Source organism: Pleurodeles waltl, chromosome 5, assembly GCF_031143425.1.
Source record: "Pleurodeles waltl isolate 20211129_DDA chromosome 5, aPleWal1.hap1.20221129, whole genome shotgun sequence".
NCBI classification, from domain to species: domain Eukaryota; kingdom Metazoa; phylum Chordata; class Amphibia; order Caudata; family Salamandridae; genus Pleurodeles; species Pleurodeles waltl.
Genome location: NC_090444.1, coordinates 1,839,635,989 through 1,839,651,413, shown reverse-complemented (window position 1 = coordinate 1,839,651,413; position 15,425 = coordinate 1,839,635,989). Strand labels below are relative to the sequence as shown.

The window sequence follows — 15,425 nt, the reverse complement described above, 5'->3', positions numbered from 1 at the left end:
TTTGGTCTAAACGTTCAAAGACTTAAATTTACTGTACCACTTATATTGCAAAATATATATTTTTGGTTTGTTATCCCCTAGTTATGAACAGCTATCGCCTAAACGATTACTGTTTGATCTTTATATTGCCCTTACTTTGAAAGTTATTCTTTTCTGCTGAAAATATTTTTCGAAACTGTCCGTTCTTACATGGTGGAATTTCATTTGTGATGAAATTATAATTCATGCAGTGTCATCTTTTACTGTATGTCAAAAACATCAAATCTGACCTGTACTGGCTACCATTTACATCCTTTCTTTCTTTGCACTTTTTACCTTACTAACTTCTTTTTCTTTCTCTTGTTCTGTCTCTCTTACTCTTCTGTTTGTCATGTTCTTGTTCCTACTTTCTATTGTCTTTTTCTCTCTTCTTTTTTCTTTAAACAACATATAAAAATTCACCTCACAACATATGTTATTTCATTGTATTTGCAATTCTGTTATTGTATTCTTATTTTTATGTATATTATTTGTACTTTAATTGTTATTTGAACTTACAATAAAAATAATTTAAAATGGCTTAAATATACATTTATATTTCTTCTTGCTAATAATAATACAAAAGTAATATTAAAACATAAAATTAAACACAGTTGCTTCTTAAGTAGGATTATAATTAGTGTTTTTAACAAACCTATACAACAAACCTAATGTGAACAGGGTAAAATGAAAATTCATAACTATAATGGTAATAAAATGAGTAAGAAAGTGTTTTATGTAGTTCTTTATAATGCACTTTGGCCATTTTTAGCGCTGTAAATAAGAAGCCATACTTTTATCCTATACATCAGAACTGCTCTCTGAAGGATGGAAGGCTTAGTTGGCCTCGCCGAGATTTGAGCTGTGACACGCAGTTCATATCAGTTATCAGAATTATTCTAAATGCCCAGGTGATTGTTTGCTATGACTTACCTCTCCAGACGATAATACGTTGTTAAGGTACTCCAAAAACGCCTCGTCTTTTATTTCATTATCAGTAAAAACAAAAGTGATGCCTTTACCATCAGCCCCAGCAATTCTATAAAGCACTTTTAGATCATCTGTTAGATTGTTCATTCCATATGATCTAGAAAAATAACAGATAAGTGTAAAAACAAATTTTTTAGTTAATACTTTATAAAACATTAAATAGAGGTTTAAAAAGAACAAGGACCAGGAAAGACAATATGGCCAGACTTTTATTAGTAAGTGTAGGAAAGTGCCATCTTGCCTGGCATGTTACCCCCATTTTAACGTGTGTGTGTGTATTTGTTTTTGCCTGTGTCACTGGGATCCTGCTAGCCAGGACCCCAGTGCTCATAAGTTGTGCCCTGTATGTGTTCCCTGTGTGGTGCCTAACTGTATCACTGAGGCTCTGCTAACCAGAACCTCAGTGTTAATGCTCTCTCTGCTTTTAACATTGTCACTGCAGGCTAGTGACTAATTTGACCAATTCTGATTGGCACACTGGAACACCCTTATAATTCCCTAGTATATGGTCCCTAGGTACCCAGGGTATTGGGGTTCCAGAAGATCCCTATGGGCTGCAGAATTTCTTTTGCCACCCATAGGGAGCTCTGACAATTCTTACGCAGGCCTGCCACTGCAGCCTCAGTGAAATAACGTCCACATTATTTCACAGCCATTTTACACTGCACTTAAGTAACTTATAAGTCACCTATATGTCTAACCCTCACTTAGTGAAGGTTAGGTGCAAAGTTACTCAGTGTGAGGGCACCTTGGCACTAGCCAAGGGGCCCCCACATTGTTCAGGGCAAATTCCCCAGACTTTGTGAGTGCGGGGACACCATTACACGCGTGAACTACATATAGGTCAATACCTAAGTGTAGCTTCACAATGGTAACTCCGAACATGGCCATGTAACATGTCTAGGATCATGGAATTGTCACCCCAATACCATTCTGGTATTGGGGGTGACAATTCCATGCATCCCCGGGGCTCCAGCATGGACCCCGGGTACTGCCAAACTAGCTCTCTGGGGTTTTCTCTGCAACTACCGCTGCTGCCAACCCTAAGACAGGTTTCTGCCCTCCTGGGGTCTGGGCAGCCCAGTCCCAGGAAGGCAGAACAAAGGATGTCCTCTAAGAGAGGGTGTTTCACCCTTTCCCTTTGGAAATGGGTGTTAAGGGCTGGGGAGGAGTAGCCTCCCGCAGCCTCTGGAAATGCTTTGAAGGGCACAGATGGTGCCCTCCTTGCATAAGCCAGTCTACACCAGTTCAGAGAGCCTCCAGCCCCTGCTCTGGCGTGAAACTGGACAAAGGAAAGGGGAGTGGCCACTCCCCTGTCCATCACCACCCCAGGGGTGGTGCCCAGAGCTCCTCCAGTGTGTCCCAGACCTCTGCCATCTTGAATGCAGAGGTGTGAGGGCACAATGGAGACCTCTGAGTGGCCAGTGCCAGCAGGTGACGTCAGAGACCCCTCCTGCTAGGCCCTTACCTGGTTAGGTAGCCAATCCTCCTCTGAGGGCTATTTAGGGTCTCTCCTGTGGGTTTCTCGTCAGATAACGAATGCAAGAGCTCACCAGAGTTGCTCTGCACTTCTCTCTTCGACTTCTGCCAAAGATCGACCGCTGACTGCTCAAGGACGCCTGCAAAACCGCAACAAAGTAGCAAGAAGACTACCAGCAACATTTTAGCGCCTCATCCTGCCGGCTTTCTCGACTTTTTCCTGGTGGTGCATGCTCTGAGGGCTGTCTGTCTTCACCCTGCACTGGAAGCCAAGAAGAAATCTGCAGTGGGTCGACAGAATCTTCCCCCTGCCAACGCAGGCTCCAAACTTCTGTATCACCAGTCCTCTGGGTCCCCTCATCTTGACGAGCGTGGTCCCTGGAGCACAGGAGCTGGAGCCAAGTGTCCCGGACAGTCCAGTGGCCCTTCTGTCCAAATTTGGTGGAGGTAAGTCCTTGCATCACCATGCCAGACAGTAATCCTATGTACTGCGTGAACTGCAGCTGCTAGGGCTTCTGTGCACTTTTGCAAGACTTCCTTCGAGCACAGCACAGCCCAGGTCCCCAGCCCTCCGTCCTGCATTGCCCGACTCGCTGAGTTGGACTCCGATTTTGTCGGACCCTCTTTTATTGTGCTGAAAAGACCGCTGTGCTCAGATCTTCTGAATGCCTGTTCAGGTGCTTCTGCAGGTGCTGCCTGCTTCCTCGTGGTCTCTCTCTATTGCTGAGCGCGCTCTCTGTCTCTTCCTCCAATGGGCGACCTCCTGGTCCTTCCTGGGCCCTGGCAGCATCCAAAACCTTCAACCGCGACTCTTGCAGCTAGCAAGGCTTGTTTGCAGTCTTTCTGCGTTGAAATAACTCTGCATCCTCCAGCACGCCGTAGGACATCTTCTGACCAAAGGAGAAGTTCCTGGCGCCTTTCGTTGTTGTAGAATCTTTGGCTTCTTCCACCTGGAGGCAGCCCTTTTGCACCTTCATCTGGGGTTTAGTGGGCTCCTGCCCCCCCGGACATTTGCGTGATTCTTGGACTTGGTCCCCTTCCTTTGCAGGTCCTCAGGTCCAGGAATCTGTCTTCAGTGTTTTGCAGTCAGTTGTTGTCTTTGCAGAATCCCCTATCTCGACTTTACTGTCTTTTTGGGGTAGTAGGGTAACTTTACTCCTACTTTTTAGGGTCTTGGGGTGGGGTATCTTGGACACCCTTAGTGTTTTCTTACACTCCCATTGACCCTCTACACACTACACTAGGTCTGGGGTCCATTCGTGGTTCGCATTCCACTTATGGAGTAGAAGGTTTGTTTTGCCCCTTGTAGGAAAGTACCATCTTGCCTGGCATGTTACCCCCATTTTTCACTGTATATATGTTGTTTTAGTTGTATGTGTCACTGGGACCCTGTTCACCAGGGCCCCAGTGCTCATAAGTGTGCCTGAATGTGTTACCTGTGTAGTGACTAACTGTCTCACTGAGGCTCTGCTAATCAGAACCTCAGTGGTTATGCTCTCTCATTTCTTTCAAATTGTCACTAACAGGCTAGTGACCAATTTTACCAATTTACATTGGCTTACTGGAACACCCTTATAATTCCCTAGTATATGGTACTGAGGTACCCAGGGTATTGGGGTTCCAGGAGATCCCTATGGGCTGCAGCATTTCTTTTGCCACCCATAGGGAGCTCTGACAATTCTTACACAGGTCTGCCACTGCAGCCTGAGTGAAATAACGTCCACGTTATTTCACAGCCATTGTACACTGCACTTAAGTAACTTATAAGTCACCTATATGTCTAACCTTTACCTGGTAAAGGTTAGGTGCAAAGTTACTAAGGGGCATATTTATACTCCGTTTGCGCCGAATTAGTGTCGTTTTTTTCGACGCAAATTCGGCGCAAAACTAACGCCATATTTATACTTTGGCGTTAGACGTGTCTAGCGCCAAAGTATGAGGAATGAGCGTCATTTTTTTGCGTGAACGCCTTCCTTGCGTTAATGAGATGCAAGGTAGGCGTTCCCGTCTAAAAAAATGACTGCGACGCAAATGCGTCGTATTTATACTCCCGGGCAAAAATCACGCCCGGGAGTGGGCGGGGCAAAAAACCCCGCATTTGCGCCTCTTTTTAACACCTGGGTCAGGGCAGGCGTTAAGGGACCTGTGGGCTCAAAATGAGCCCACAGCTGCCCTCCCATGCCCCCAGGGACCCCCCCCCTGCCACCCTTGCCCACCCCAGGAGGACACCCAAGGATGGAGGGACCCATCCCAGGGACATTCAGGTAAGTTCAGGTAAGTATAATTTTTTTTTAATATATTTTTTTTGGGCATAGGGGGGCCTGATTTGTGCCCCCCTACATGCCACAATGCCCAATGACCATGCCCAGGGGACATAAGTCCCCTGGGCATGGCCATTGGGCAAGGGGGCATGACTCCTGTCTTTACTAAGACAGGAGTCATGTAAATGGCGTCTGGGCGTCGTTAAAAATGGCGCAAATCGGGTGGAGGCGATTTTTTTGCCTCAACATGACTTGCCCCATTTTAAGACGCCCTAACGCCATTTTTCCCAACGCCGGCGCTGCCTGGTGTACGTGGTTTTTTTCCACGCACACCAGGCAGCGCCGGTCTGCTAGCGCCGGCTAACGCCATTCAATAAATACGGCGCCCGCATGGTGCTTCAGAATGGCGTTAGCCGGCGCTAAACTTTTTGACGCTAAACTGCGTTAGCGCAGTTTAGCGTCAAAAAGTATAAATACGGGCCTTAGTGTGAGGGAACCCTGGCACTAGCCAAGGTGCCCCCACATTGTTCAGGGCCAATTCCCCGGACTTTGTGAGTGCGGGGACACCATTACACGCGTGCACTACATATAGGTCACTACCTATATGTAGCTTCACAATGGTAACTCCGAATATGGCCATGTAACATGTCTATGATCATGGAATTGCCCCCTCTATGCCATCCTGGCATAGTTGGCACAATCCCATGATCCCAGTGGTCTGTAGCACAGAACCTGGTACTGCCAAACTGCCCTTCCTGGGGTTTCACTGCAGCTGCTGCCAACCCCTCAGACAGGCATCTGCCCTCCTGGGGTCCAGCCAGGCCTGGCCCAGGATGGCAGAACAAAGGACTTCCTCTGAGAGAGGGTGTTACACCCTCTCCCTTTGGAAAATGGTGTGAAGGCAAGGGAGGAGTAGCCTCCCCCAGCCTCTTGAAATGCTTTCTTGGGCACAGATGTGCCCAATTCTGCATAAGCCAGTCTACACCGGTTCAGGGGACCCCTTAGCCCTGCTCTGGCGCGAAACTGGACAAAGGAAAGGGGAGTGACCACTCCCCTGACCTGCACCTCCCCTGGGAGGTGTCCAGAGCTCCTCCAGTGTGCTCCAGACCACTGCCATCTTGGAAACAGAGGTGCTGCTGGCACACTGGACTGCTCTGAGTGGCCAGTGCCACCAGGTGACGTCAGAGACTCCTTCTGATAGGCTCCTTAAGGTGTTAGTAGCCTATCCTCTCTCCTAAGTAGCCAAACCCTCTTTTCTGGCTATTTAAGGTCTCTGTCTCTGGGGAAACTTTAGATAACGAATGCAAGAGCTCATCCGAGTTCCTCTGCATCTCTCTCTTCACCTTCTGCCAAGGAATCGACTGCTGACCGCGCTGGAAGTCTGAAAACCTGCAACATAGTAGCAAAGACGACTATTGCAACTCTGTAACGCTGATCCTGCCGCCTTCTCGACTGTTTTCCTGGTGGTGCATGCTGTGGGGGTAGTCTGCCTCCTCTCTGCACTAGAAGCTCCGAAGAAATCTCCCGTGGGTCGACTGAATCTTCCCCCTGCAACCGCAGGCACCAAAAAGCTGCATTACCGGTCCCTTGGGTCTCCTCTCAGCACGACGAGCGAGGTCCCTCGAATCCAGCAACTCTGTCCAAGTGACTCCCACAGTCCAGTGACTCTTCAGTCCAAGTTTGGTGGAGGTAAGTCCTTGCCTCACCTCGCTAGACTGCATTGCTGGGAACCGCGACTTTTGCAGCTACTCCGGCCCCTGTGCACTTCCGGCGGAAATCCTTTGTGCACAGCCAAGCCTGGGTCCACGGCACTCTAACCTACATTGCACGACTTTCTAAGTTGGTCTCCGGCGACGTGGGACTCCTTTGTGTAACTTCGGGTGAGCACCGTTTCACGCATCCTCGTAGTGCCTGTTTCTGGCACTTCTCCGGGTGCTACCTGCTGCTGAGAGGGCTCCTTGTCTTGCTCGACGTCCCCTCTCTCTCCTGGTCCAATTTGCGACCTCCTGGTCCCTCCAGGGCCACAGCAGCGTCCAAAAACGCTAACCGCACGATTTGCAGCTAGCAAGGCTTGTTGGTGTCCTTTCGGCGGGAAAACACTTCTGCACGACTCTCCACGGCGAGAGGGATCCGTCCAAAGGGGAAGTCTCTAGCCCTTTTCGTTCCTGCAGAAACCACAGCTTCTTCTGTCCAGTAGAAGCTTCTTTGCACCCACAGCTGGCATTTCCTGGGCATATGCCCATCTCCGACTTGCTTGTGACTTTTGGACTTGGTCCCCTTGTTCCACAGGTACCCTAGATTGGAAATCCATCGTTGTTGCATTGTTGGTTTGTGTCTTTCCTGCATTATTCCTCTATCACGACTTCTTTGTCTTTGGGGGAACTTCAGTGCACTTTGCACTCACTTTTCAGGGTCTTGGGGAGGGCTAATTTTCTAACTCTCACTATTTTCTAATAGTCCCAGCGACCCTCTACAAGGTCACACAGGTTTGGGGTCCATTCGTGGTTCGCATTCCACTTTTGGAGTATATGGTTTGTGTTGCCCCTATCCCTATGTGTCCCTATTGTAACTATACATTGTTTGCACTGTTTTCTAAGACTATACTGCATATTTTTGGTATTGTGTACATATAACTTGTGTATATTTGCTATCCTCATACTGAGGGTACACTCTAAGATACTTTGGCATATTGTCATAAAAAATAAAGTACCTTTATTTTTAGTATAACTGTGTATTGTGTTTTCTTATGATATTGTGCAAGTGACACTTGTGGTACTGTAGTAGCTTCACACGTCTCCTAGTTCAGCCTAAACTGCTCTGCTAAGCTACCATTATCTATCAGCCTAAGCTGCTAGACACCCTATACACTAAAAAGGGATAACTGGGCCTGGTGCAAGGTGCAAGTACCCCTTGGTACTCACTACAAGCCAGTCCAGCCTCCTACACGGTCTGATTCAGAGACTACTTTGGGTGAAAAGTATCCTCAATGTACAAGTTACTTACCTTCGGTAATGATATATCTGGTAGAGGCATATTCTAGTTGCAGATTCATTACCTTTGAATTTCCCCAGGCGTCAGACTGGATCTGGAGATTTTTCTTTGGGTAGTACCTCTGCGTGCCGTCAGGTGGTGTCGGTCGACTCCGCGGGCATCGTTGACGTCGTGTTCACGGTGATGATGTCACAGTCGTATACAGGCGCCACCCCGGCGCACTGACGTCAGTTTCTTTTCACTACTTTCCACACCAGTAGCACGGAGCCATGAAGAACACTTGAGAGTGGTGCGCCACAGGGCCCTTAAAGGGAAGTTCCTGTCCCTAGAAATCAGTTCGCAGTGCGGGGAGGATGGGCGGGTCGGTAAGGAGCTCCAGATGATTGATATGGAGCCCAGTTTCCACCAGAGATCAGAGGCTTCTGATCTTTGCCTCTCCCATGTGGCTGCCCCATCCAAGGAGTGACGCATCTGTCACAACTGTAATATCTGGTTGGGGAAAGTAGAGGGATCTTCCCTTGACCCAATCCTGATTTGGTAACCACTACTGCAGGTCTCTAGCAGTTCCTTCCGAGATCTGGACCTTGTCGGAGAGATTCCCCTGATGCTACGCCCACTGGAACTTCAGGTCCCACTGCAGAGCCCGCATATGCTATCTGGCATTTTGAACCAGCAGGATGCAGGAGGCCACGAGCCCCAGCAGCCTCAGAGTCATTCTCACCAAAATCCAGGACAGAGGCTGAAATATCGGTATCATAGCCCGAAAATCCTGGACTCACTTTTTGTGAGGATACGCCCGAAACTGCACTGTATCCAGCACAGCTCCAATTAAAGGGAGCGTCTGAGAAGGAGTCTTGTATGACTTTGGCACATTGATAGTGAACCCCAGCAAATGCAAATGGTTCGCTGTAGTCTGGAGGTGGGAGACGACTGTCTGGGGCGAGTTCGCCTTCAATAGCCAGTCGTCGAGATGGGGGAAGACTGGAACCCCTAACCTGCGCAGATGAGTCGCCACCACTACCATCACTGGTAAGGCCAAAGGGGAGCACGGTAAACTGAAAGAGCTCGTGACCTACCACGAATTGTAGGTAACGTCTGTGGGCCAGCAAGATGGGAATATACAAGTATGCGTCTTGCAAGTCCAACGCTACCATCCAGTCTCCGGGATCCAGGGCAGATAGGACCTGAGCCAATGCTAACATTTTGAACTTCTCCTTTTTTAGGAAGAGGTTGAGGGACCAAAGATCTAATATAGGGCGAAGACCTTTGTCCTTTTTTGGCAACAAAAAGTAGCAGGAGTAGCAACCACAACCTACTTCTGGCAACGGAACCCTCTCTATAACTCCTTTGCCCAAAAGGGCTTGGACTTCCTCGCGGAGAAGGGCCATATGACCCTCCATTATTCAATGGTATGAAGGTGGCATCGCTGGAGGAGGTGTCTCGAAGGGGAGAGAATAGCCCCTTCGGACAATCTGGAGGACCCACCTGTCCGAGGTAACGGATTGCCATTGGGGCAGGTGATGACGAATCCTGCCGCCAATTGGTTCCTAGTGTACCGGCGAACTAGGAAGGTTTGGTAGCTGACGAGGGGGTGGGGGTGACGGGGCGACCTGCTGGCTCCCTGATCGTCGGGGGCATGGAATCCCGCATCTGCGGCGGCACTGGGGCAGTACAGCATGCACGAGTCGATGGCCAGGGGGGAAAGGGCATGATCAGGTGCCCCTTCTGTAGCCACGAAAGGGGCAAAAGGTGGACTGCTGTGGTCTTGAAACGGGCGCGAGGCCAAGGGACCGGGACGTGGCACGGGAATCCTTAAAGCGCTCGAGTGCCGAGTCCGCCTTATCTCCGAAGAGACGTGTGCCATCAAAGGGCATGTCCATCAAGGATTGCTGGACATCCCCTGAAAAAACAGATGTTCTCAGCCAGGCATGGGATCAATGCCACTATTGATGCAACTGATCTGCTCAGAGAGTCGGTCGTATCCAGTCCACAACGAATCATGAACTTCGCTGCATCCCTCCCATCTGTTACGGCTTGCGAAAAGATAGTCCGGGCCTCCTCTGGAACTCTAGGCAGCACTTGGGTGACCGTATCCCAGAGAGCATGGGAATAGCGGCCCAAAAGGCATGCAGTGTTCACAAACCGCAGCGCTAGACTGTTGGAAGAAAACAACTTTTCCTCCAAATTATCCAGTCTTTTTGATTCCCTATTCGGGATTGCGGCAGGGAATGCACCAGATGAAGAAGAAGCCTGAATGACAAGGCTCTCAGGCATGGGGTATTGGGTGAGGAATTTTGGGTCTGACGGCGCAGGCAAATGGGCGCAGGTAATCGTCCTATTCACAGGAGCCGCTGTGCTGGGTCTGGACCAAGTACCCAAAAGGACGTCTGTCAGTGCCTCATTAAAGGTAAGAAGGGGCTCGGAAGAGGAAGACCCCGGCTGAAGCACATCGGTTATGATATTAGGCCTAACCTCCACAGAAGGTAGCTTAAAGTCCAGGACCTCAGCCACCCTTCTCACCACCATGGAATAAGAGGCACCCTCCTCCGTAGCCACCGTAGGAGGAGAGAGCAATCCAGTGTCAGGAGAGGTGTCTAGACCACTGGCATCACCCAACTCCTGCACCCAGTCCATTTGGGGGTTAAGCTGGTATTCTAAAGGGTCCCCTCCATACTCTCCCTGTATCCATACCCACAAGGATAAAGGTCTGGATCAACCCTGGGCCCAGGAGAGCCCATAGGGAACGGAATCGGTGTCGAGCGACGTTGTTCCGGGTCTGGGTCGTCGGGTATGAGGATGGGATCGATGTTGATTGTGGGCCCAACCAACTCCAGGAGCGTCGCCGTCGCATGACCGGCTTTGGGACGGATCCATGATTCGATCCGGAGGGGCCCTCCGGAGCAGTGGGCGAAGCCGACGACTTTGAACCCGAGGGGTTCCCCACCAACTCGCCTGTGCCCGATGGAGCCGAAGGTTGGTTGGTCTGCCCAAAAATGAGGCGCATTCCCTTATAAAATTCCTTGAGCTGGGCAGGGGTGGCTCTAGCTCCCGGGAAGTCAGGGAAGCGCGGAGCCGAACCAGATGAAGGCTCCGATGACGGAGGCCTAGAGCGTCAACGCTCTTCCCGCACCACATCATCCGAGCAATGGGATGATTGCGAAGAACGATTGTCCTTCTTCGACTTCTTTTTTTTGTGACCTGAATGTCCCAGTGACTTCAAGGACGAAGAATGGTGGTCACTCCGCGGCCGGTCTCGAGACCTTCATCTCGAACGAGACCATGAGCACCGTGGAGTCGAGTGTCGGGCCGCCATGAGCTTTAGGGACCACCCCCTCAAAAATTTCGGGCTTATGGCCCGACACTCGGAGCATGACTTCGGGTTCTGATCACGCTCCAGGCACTAAAGACACACGAGGTGCGGATGCGTTACCGACATAGTTCAGTGACAGGAGTCGCAGGGCTTGAATCCGGTCTTGCGGGACATCCCTCAACGCATCCACAAACTCGTCAAAAAACTTTGACAAAAGTGTTGACATTGTCAAAAAATGCCCCACAGGGAAAGGGGGTGCTTCAGAGGGAAAAGCCAGGAGGAGTTCCACAGCGGTATGCGTACAGCGCCTTGAGACCCTAACTGGTGAGTAGTGCGCTATACAAGTGCGCAGTTTAAGTTTAAGTTTTTAAGTTTAAAAAATGACTGAGGTAGCTCTCTCCGGATCTGCACGTAGGCTGGCAGGGAAAGAAAAGAACTGACGTCAGCACGCAGGGGTGGCACCTATATATGATTGCAACGTCATCACGGCGAACACGATGCCAATGACACTCACGGAGTCGACCAATGCCACCTGACGGTGCGCAGAGGTACTGCTTGAAGAAAAATCTCTGGATCCAGTCTGACGCCTGGGGAAATTCAAAGGTAATGAATATGCAACTAAAAGTCTCTATCAGCTACTACTCTATTTAAGAAGAAAACAGTAAATCACTCCATTGCTGTCAATACCTGTATTTCGTTGTCTCTTTATGATGTAACATCAATTAAAAAGGCCATTTACCATGAGAGATGGTGCAGTACAGCCGCATGTATGAGATCAAGTGGTGCGCCCACCAGTTTTGATCAGGGGTCTCCAAACTTTTCTGCAGTGGGACTTACTTCTGATCAGTGAAAACCATTGTGAGCTACTGAACCTTAAGCAACTAGTTTGGCTGTTGTTTTGGAGTCTTGGGCTCCTTTTTACTGAATGATTTTATGAACCATTTGTCCACATATCAACAGATGGATGCTCTTTCTATTCTTAGATGGACTGCTAATGCTGCCATTCATTTTGAAAACATACATAGAGCTGACTTTGTCCAAAGAGTGTGGATGCATGTTGATATTGTTTGCTGTCTACCACAACCCTCAGGTGCTGCTGTGGGGACTTTCTACAGGAATGCGAAAGATCTATCAGAGATTAGATCGATCAGACACATCCACTTGTTCTTCTTTAAGTGAAGATAGTTCTGGTGTAGTGCCAACATCTTGAACTTTTCTAATTTGATTAGTTTGTTTGTGAACCAAAGATCTAAAAGTAATCTGCATTCTTTTTCTGCCTTCTATTTTGTATTACTTTTTTTATACTTTGCATATATGTTTATATAGTTTTTATATACTTCCATAAGCTATCTGGTGTAAAGTGCTTGGCATTCTTGATTGGTTGGTCCCAGCTTTAGTGTAGGCTTTTTTCATTAGTGGAAAACAAGTATTGCTGTTGGGTTTGGAGGCCCTAGCAGTGCAACAACCGTATTTTTGATTGTTAATACCCAGGTGTCCCTTTTATCTGATTTCACTCTTCCTGGAATGAAAAGAGGGATGTTTGTTATGCAATCGCCTATTACCTCAGGATTTTATTCCTCTGGAATGTGATGACTTTAGAGGGTGGTTTTTGGTTTTCGGTACTTCCTTTTGTATGGCTGCCTTTTGCCTTTGGACCTGTCATTAATATTGTTGTGCCTGATAATCGAAGCAAGGGGCTTGATCCCTGTGATAGAAGTTTGTTTTCTATTTGGCTTGCACTACTGCCTGTAAATAAACGTCTGTTCTTCCAAGCCCACTACCTTTAATGTTTCAGGTTCGCTCTTCATTTGCAGCATTTCTTCCTCTGTTTGCTCCCCATATAATGCTGACCCCGATACAGTCAGGTTATTGATCTCATGTTGGGCTTTTGGCTTCAAGCTGGTCAATCAAAACCATGATGATTTCTTTAGGAACACTCCATGGCAGTAACCTGTTGCTGCAAGCTCTGCTAAATCTAGAGCTGCACCTATTACCTGGTTAAAAATCCTGGCAGCTTCATTTGCCATCTCTAGGTACTCCTGTTGCTGATGGTTAGGCACACCATTGATAAACTATCAATGAACTATGGGTACGGGAACCTCCCGGTGTCTCAAAGAGTCAGGAGTCTTTTTTTGACATAAACATAGGCTGCATTTAAACAATTTTGCATTTCTGAGTCTGCAATGCAGTGAGAAAATAGGCATTCTAAAGGCTTACAATCCGCAATCAGCAAACATGTTGCCATGTAGAGGGTTGCAGGGGCTGGTTCCTCCTACCTGTTCCTGTAATTATTAAAAATGTTAACATGTTGAAAAAGGAGTGCTTTGTTTGACGATTTTCATGTACCAAAAATGTCTCAAAGGAGCTACAACCTACTACCACCTTCTACGTCAATGATTCACCAAATTAGCTATGTGCATAAGGTGTGAAGGGTGGAGGAAGGCCTGGTACGTGTCAAGTCTTGGGTACTTATGGTCAGACTTTCTTTCAAGCAAATGAAATAAAGGCTGATAGAATAATTTACATACTGTAGAACTGTCATTCCTTGTGATTTTGTTTCCCACAGCATACATTGAGCATACCGTGTGCGAAGCGTTCTGTACCATTAAGTAATCAGCGAATAACAAGGAGTAACTAATCTGAGGCAGGTCATGGAGGTAATAAGAAAGCAGTTTGTGGTGTTGTTGGTTATATTTCATTCAGATCTGTAGAGGGAAGGTGTCTACCAGAAACCTCCTTCTGCCTTGAAATGAGAGGATGCAGTATTACATTAACCTGTGTAGTCTTCATTATGCATATACAGAGGCAGACAGAGCAGCATCCAATTAGTAAATGTAGCCTACCTTGATGGGATCCCAAGCCCATGTCTGTTATGTACAAATCTATGCTCTATTTTTAAGTGTAATCATTTATGGTATTATGGCACAAAGTTCTACTCCTCGCCTTAACTGTTTCTTACTTGGTTAAAGTAATTTGAAATATTTTATATCCTGCTATAAATGAAGCCAATCTTGCTAGACTCTGCTTTCCAGAACCACCAACTCCAACTAACAGTGCATTTCCACATGCTGTTCGTATTATTCGTGATATCTAGAATACAAATTACAAAAAAAATACTGTTAGGTAATTTTGATATCATTCTGATGCTCTAGTTATAATTGCTACAACATTTTATTTTTGTATGTGTATTTTAAGATTTTCTGAATATATCACATAAATCAAGTCTTGGTGATGATATTAATAATTCAGAACTTCAAGTGGTGTGCTACAGCTGTACTGCTACTAACCTCAAATGGACAAATACTGTCAGTTGCACAACTAATTAACAATAAATTATTTTGAAATCAGGAAGAAAATAAGTGAAATTGTCAAAACAAACAAGCTACTTACTTTCGGTGGCAACATATCGGCAGTACCTGAAGGGGAAAAGAGGACTGGCATACCCAAGGACTTAGGGGCATATTTATACTCTGTCTGCGCCAAATGTGCGTCAAAAATGTTGATGCTCATTCGGCGCAAACCTTGCACCATATTTATACTATGACGCCCGACCCCGCGAACGCCAAAATTCCGCCGTATGCGTAATTTTCTGGATGCGGGAAACAGCCTTGCATTAATGACATGCAAGGTAGGCGTTCCCATCCAAAAAATGACTTAAACACCCGTGCGCCATATTTATGCTACCGCGCAAAAATCCTGCACATCTGGGAGGCGGAGTCGGAAAATGACACACAGACCAATTTGCATCAAAAAATAACGCCTGGGTCAAGGCAGGCGTTAAAATGGGGGCAAACACACCAGTACTTAAAGAAAACACACAGAAGCAACAGCAGAGCTCCAAAAGGAAGACACGGAGGTGCTTTTCATCCAGCATGCACGAAGACGCAGAGCACAGGACCAACACCAGCAGCTTCCACAACACCAGCAGGGACCCCAAACACAACGCAGAAGGCAGGAGAGGATATTCCGGACCAGGACAACCCTTCTGGGACTCTGGCAACAAGACATCATACAGAGGTATAGACTCAGCTGGCAAGCCATTCAGCAGTTGCTTGCCAACATTGAGCCACAGCTGGCACCCAGCTTGTGGACACCCCACATCATTCTACCAGAGACCAAGCTGCTAGCTGTACTCCACATGTTGGAAAGTGGCTTGTTTCAAACCACTGGTGCCCTGGTTGCCGGGATCTCACAGCCCTCATTCTCTGCCTTCCTACCCAAGGTAATGGATGCCAATATCTCCCTAACACCCCGCCACATCAGCTTCCCCAACACACAGCAGAAGCAGCAGGAGACCAAACAGGGATTCTACCAAATCAACGGCTTCCCACACATGCTTGGTGCCATTGACTGCACACATGTATGCATTGTGCCAC

General features: G+C 47.7%; 1 protein-coding gene across 1 annotated transcript in view; it reads right to left on the bottom strand.

Moving 5' to 3' along the window:
- The window catches only part of DNAH8 (dynein axonemal heavy chain 8), a 9,979,189-nt gene that overhangs the window by 2,219,125 nt on the left and 7,744,639 nt on the right, over positions 1–15,425 (bottom strand). Inside the window, exons 59-60 of the mRNA XM_069236651.1 lie at positions 14,009–14,139; positions 952–1,105 (exon numbers count right to left, since the gene is read on the bottom strand). Coding sequence (XP_069092752.1) covers positions 952–1,105; positions 14,009–14,139 — 285 coding nt within the window. The remainder of the gene's footprint in view (positions 1–951; positions 1,106–14,008; positions 14,140–15,425) is intronic.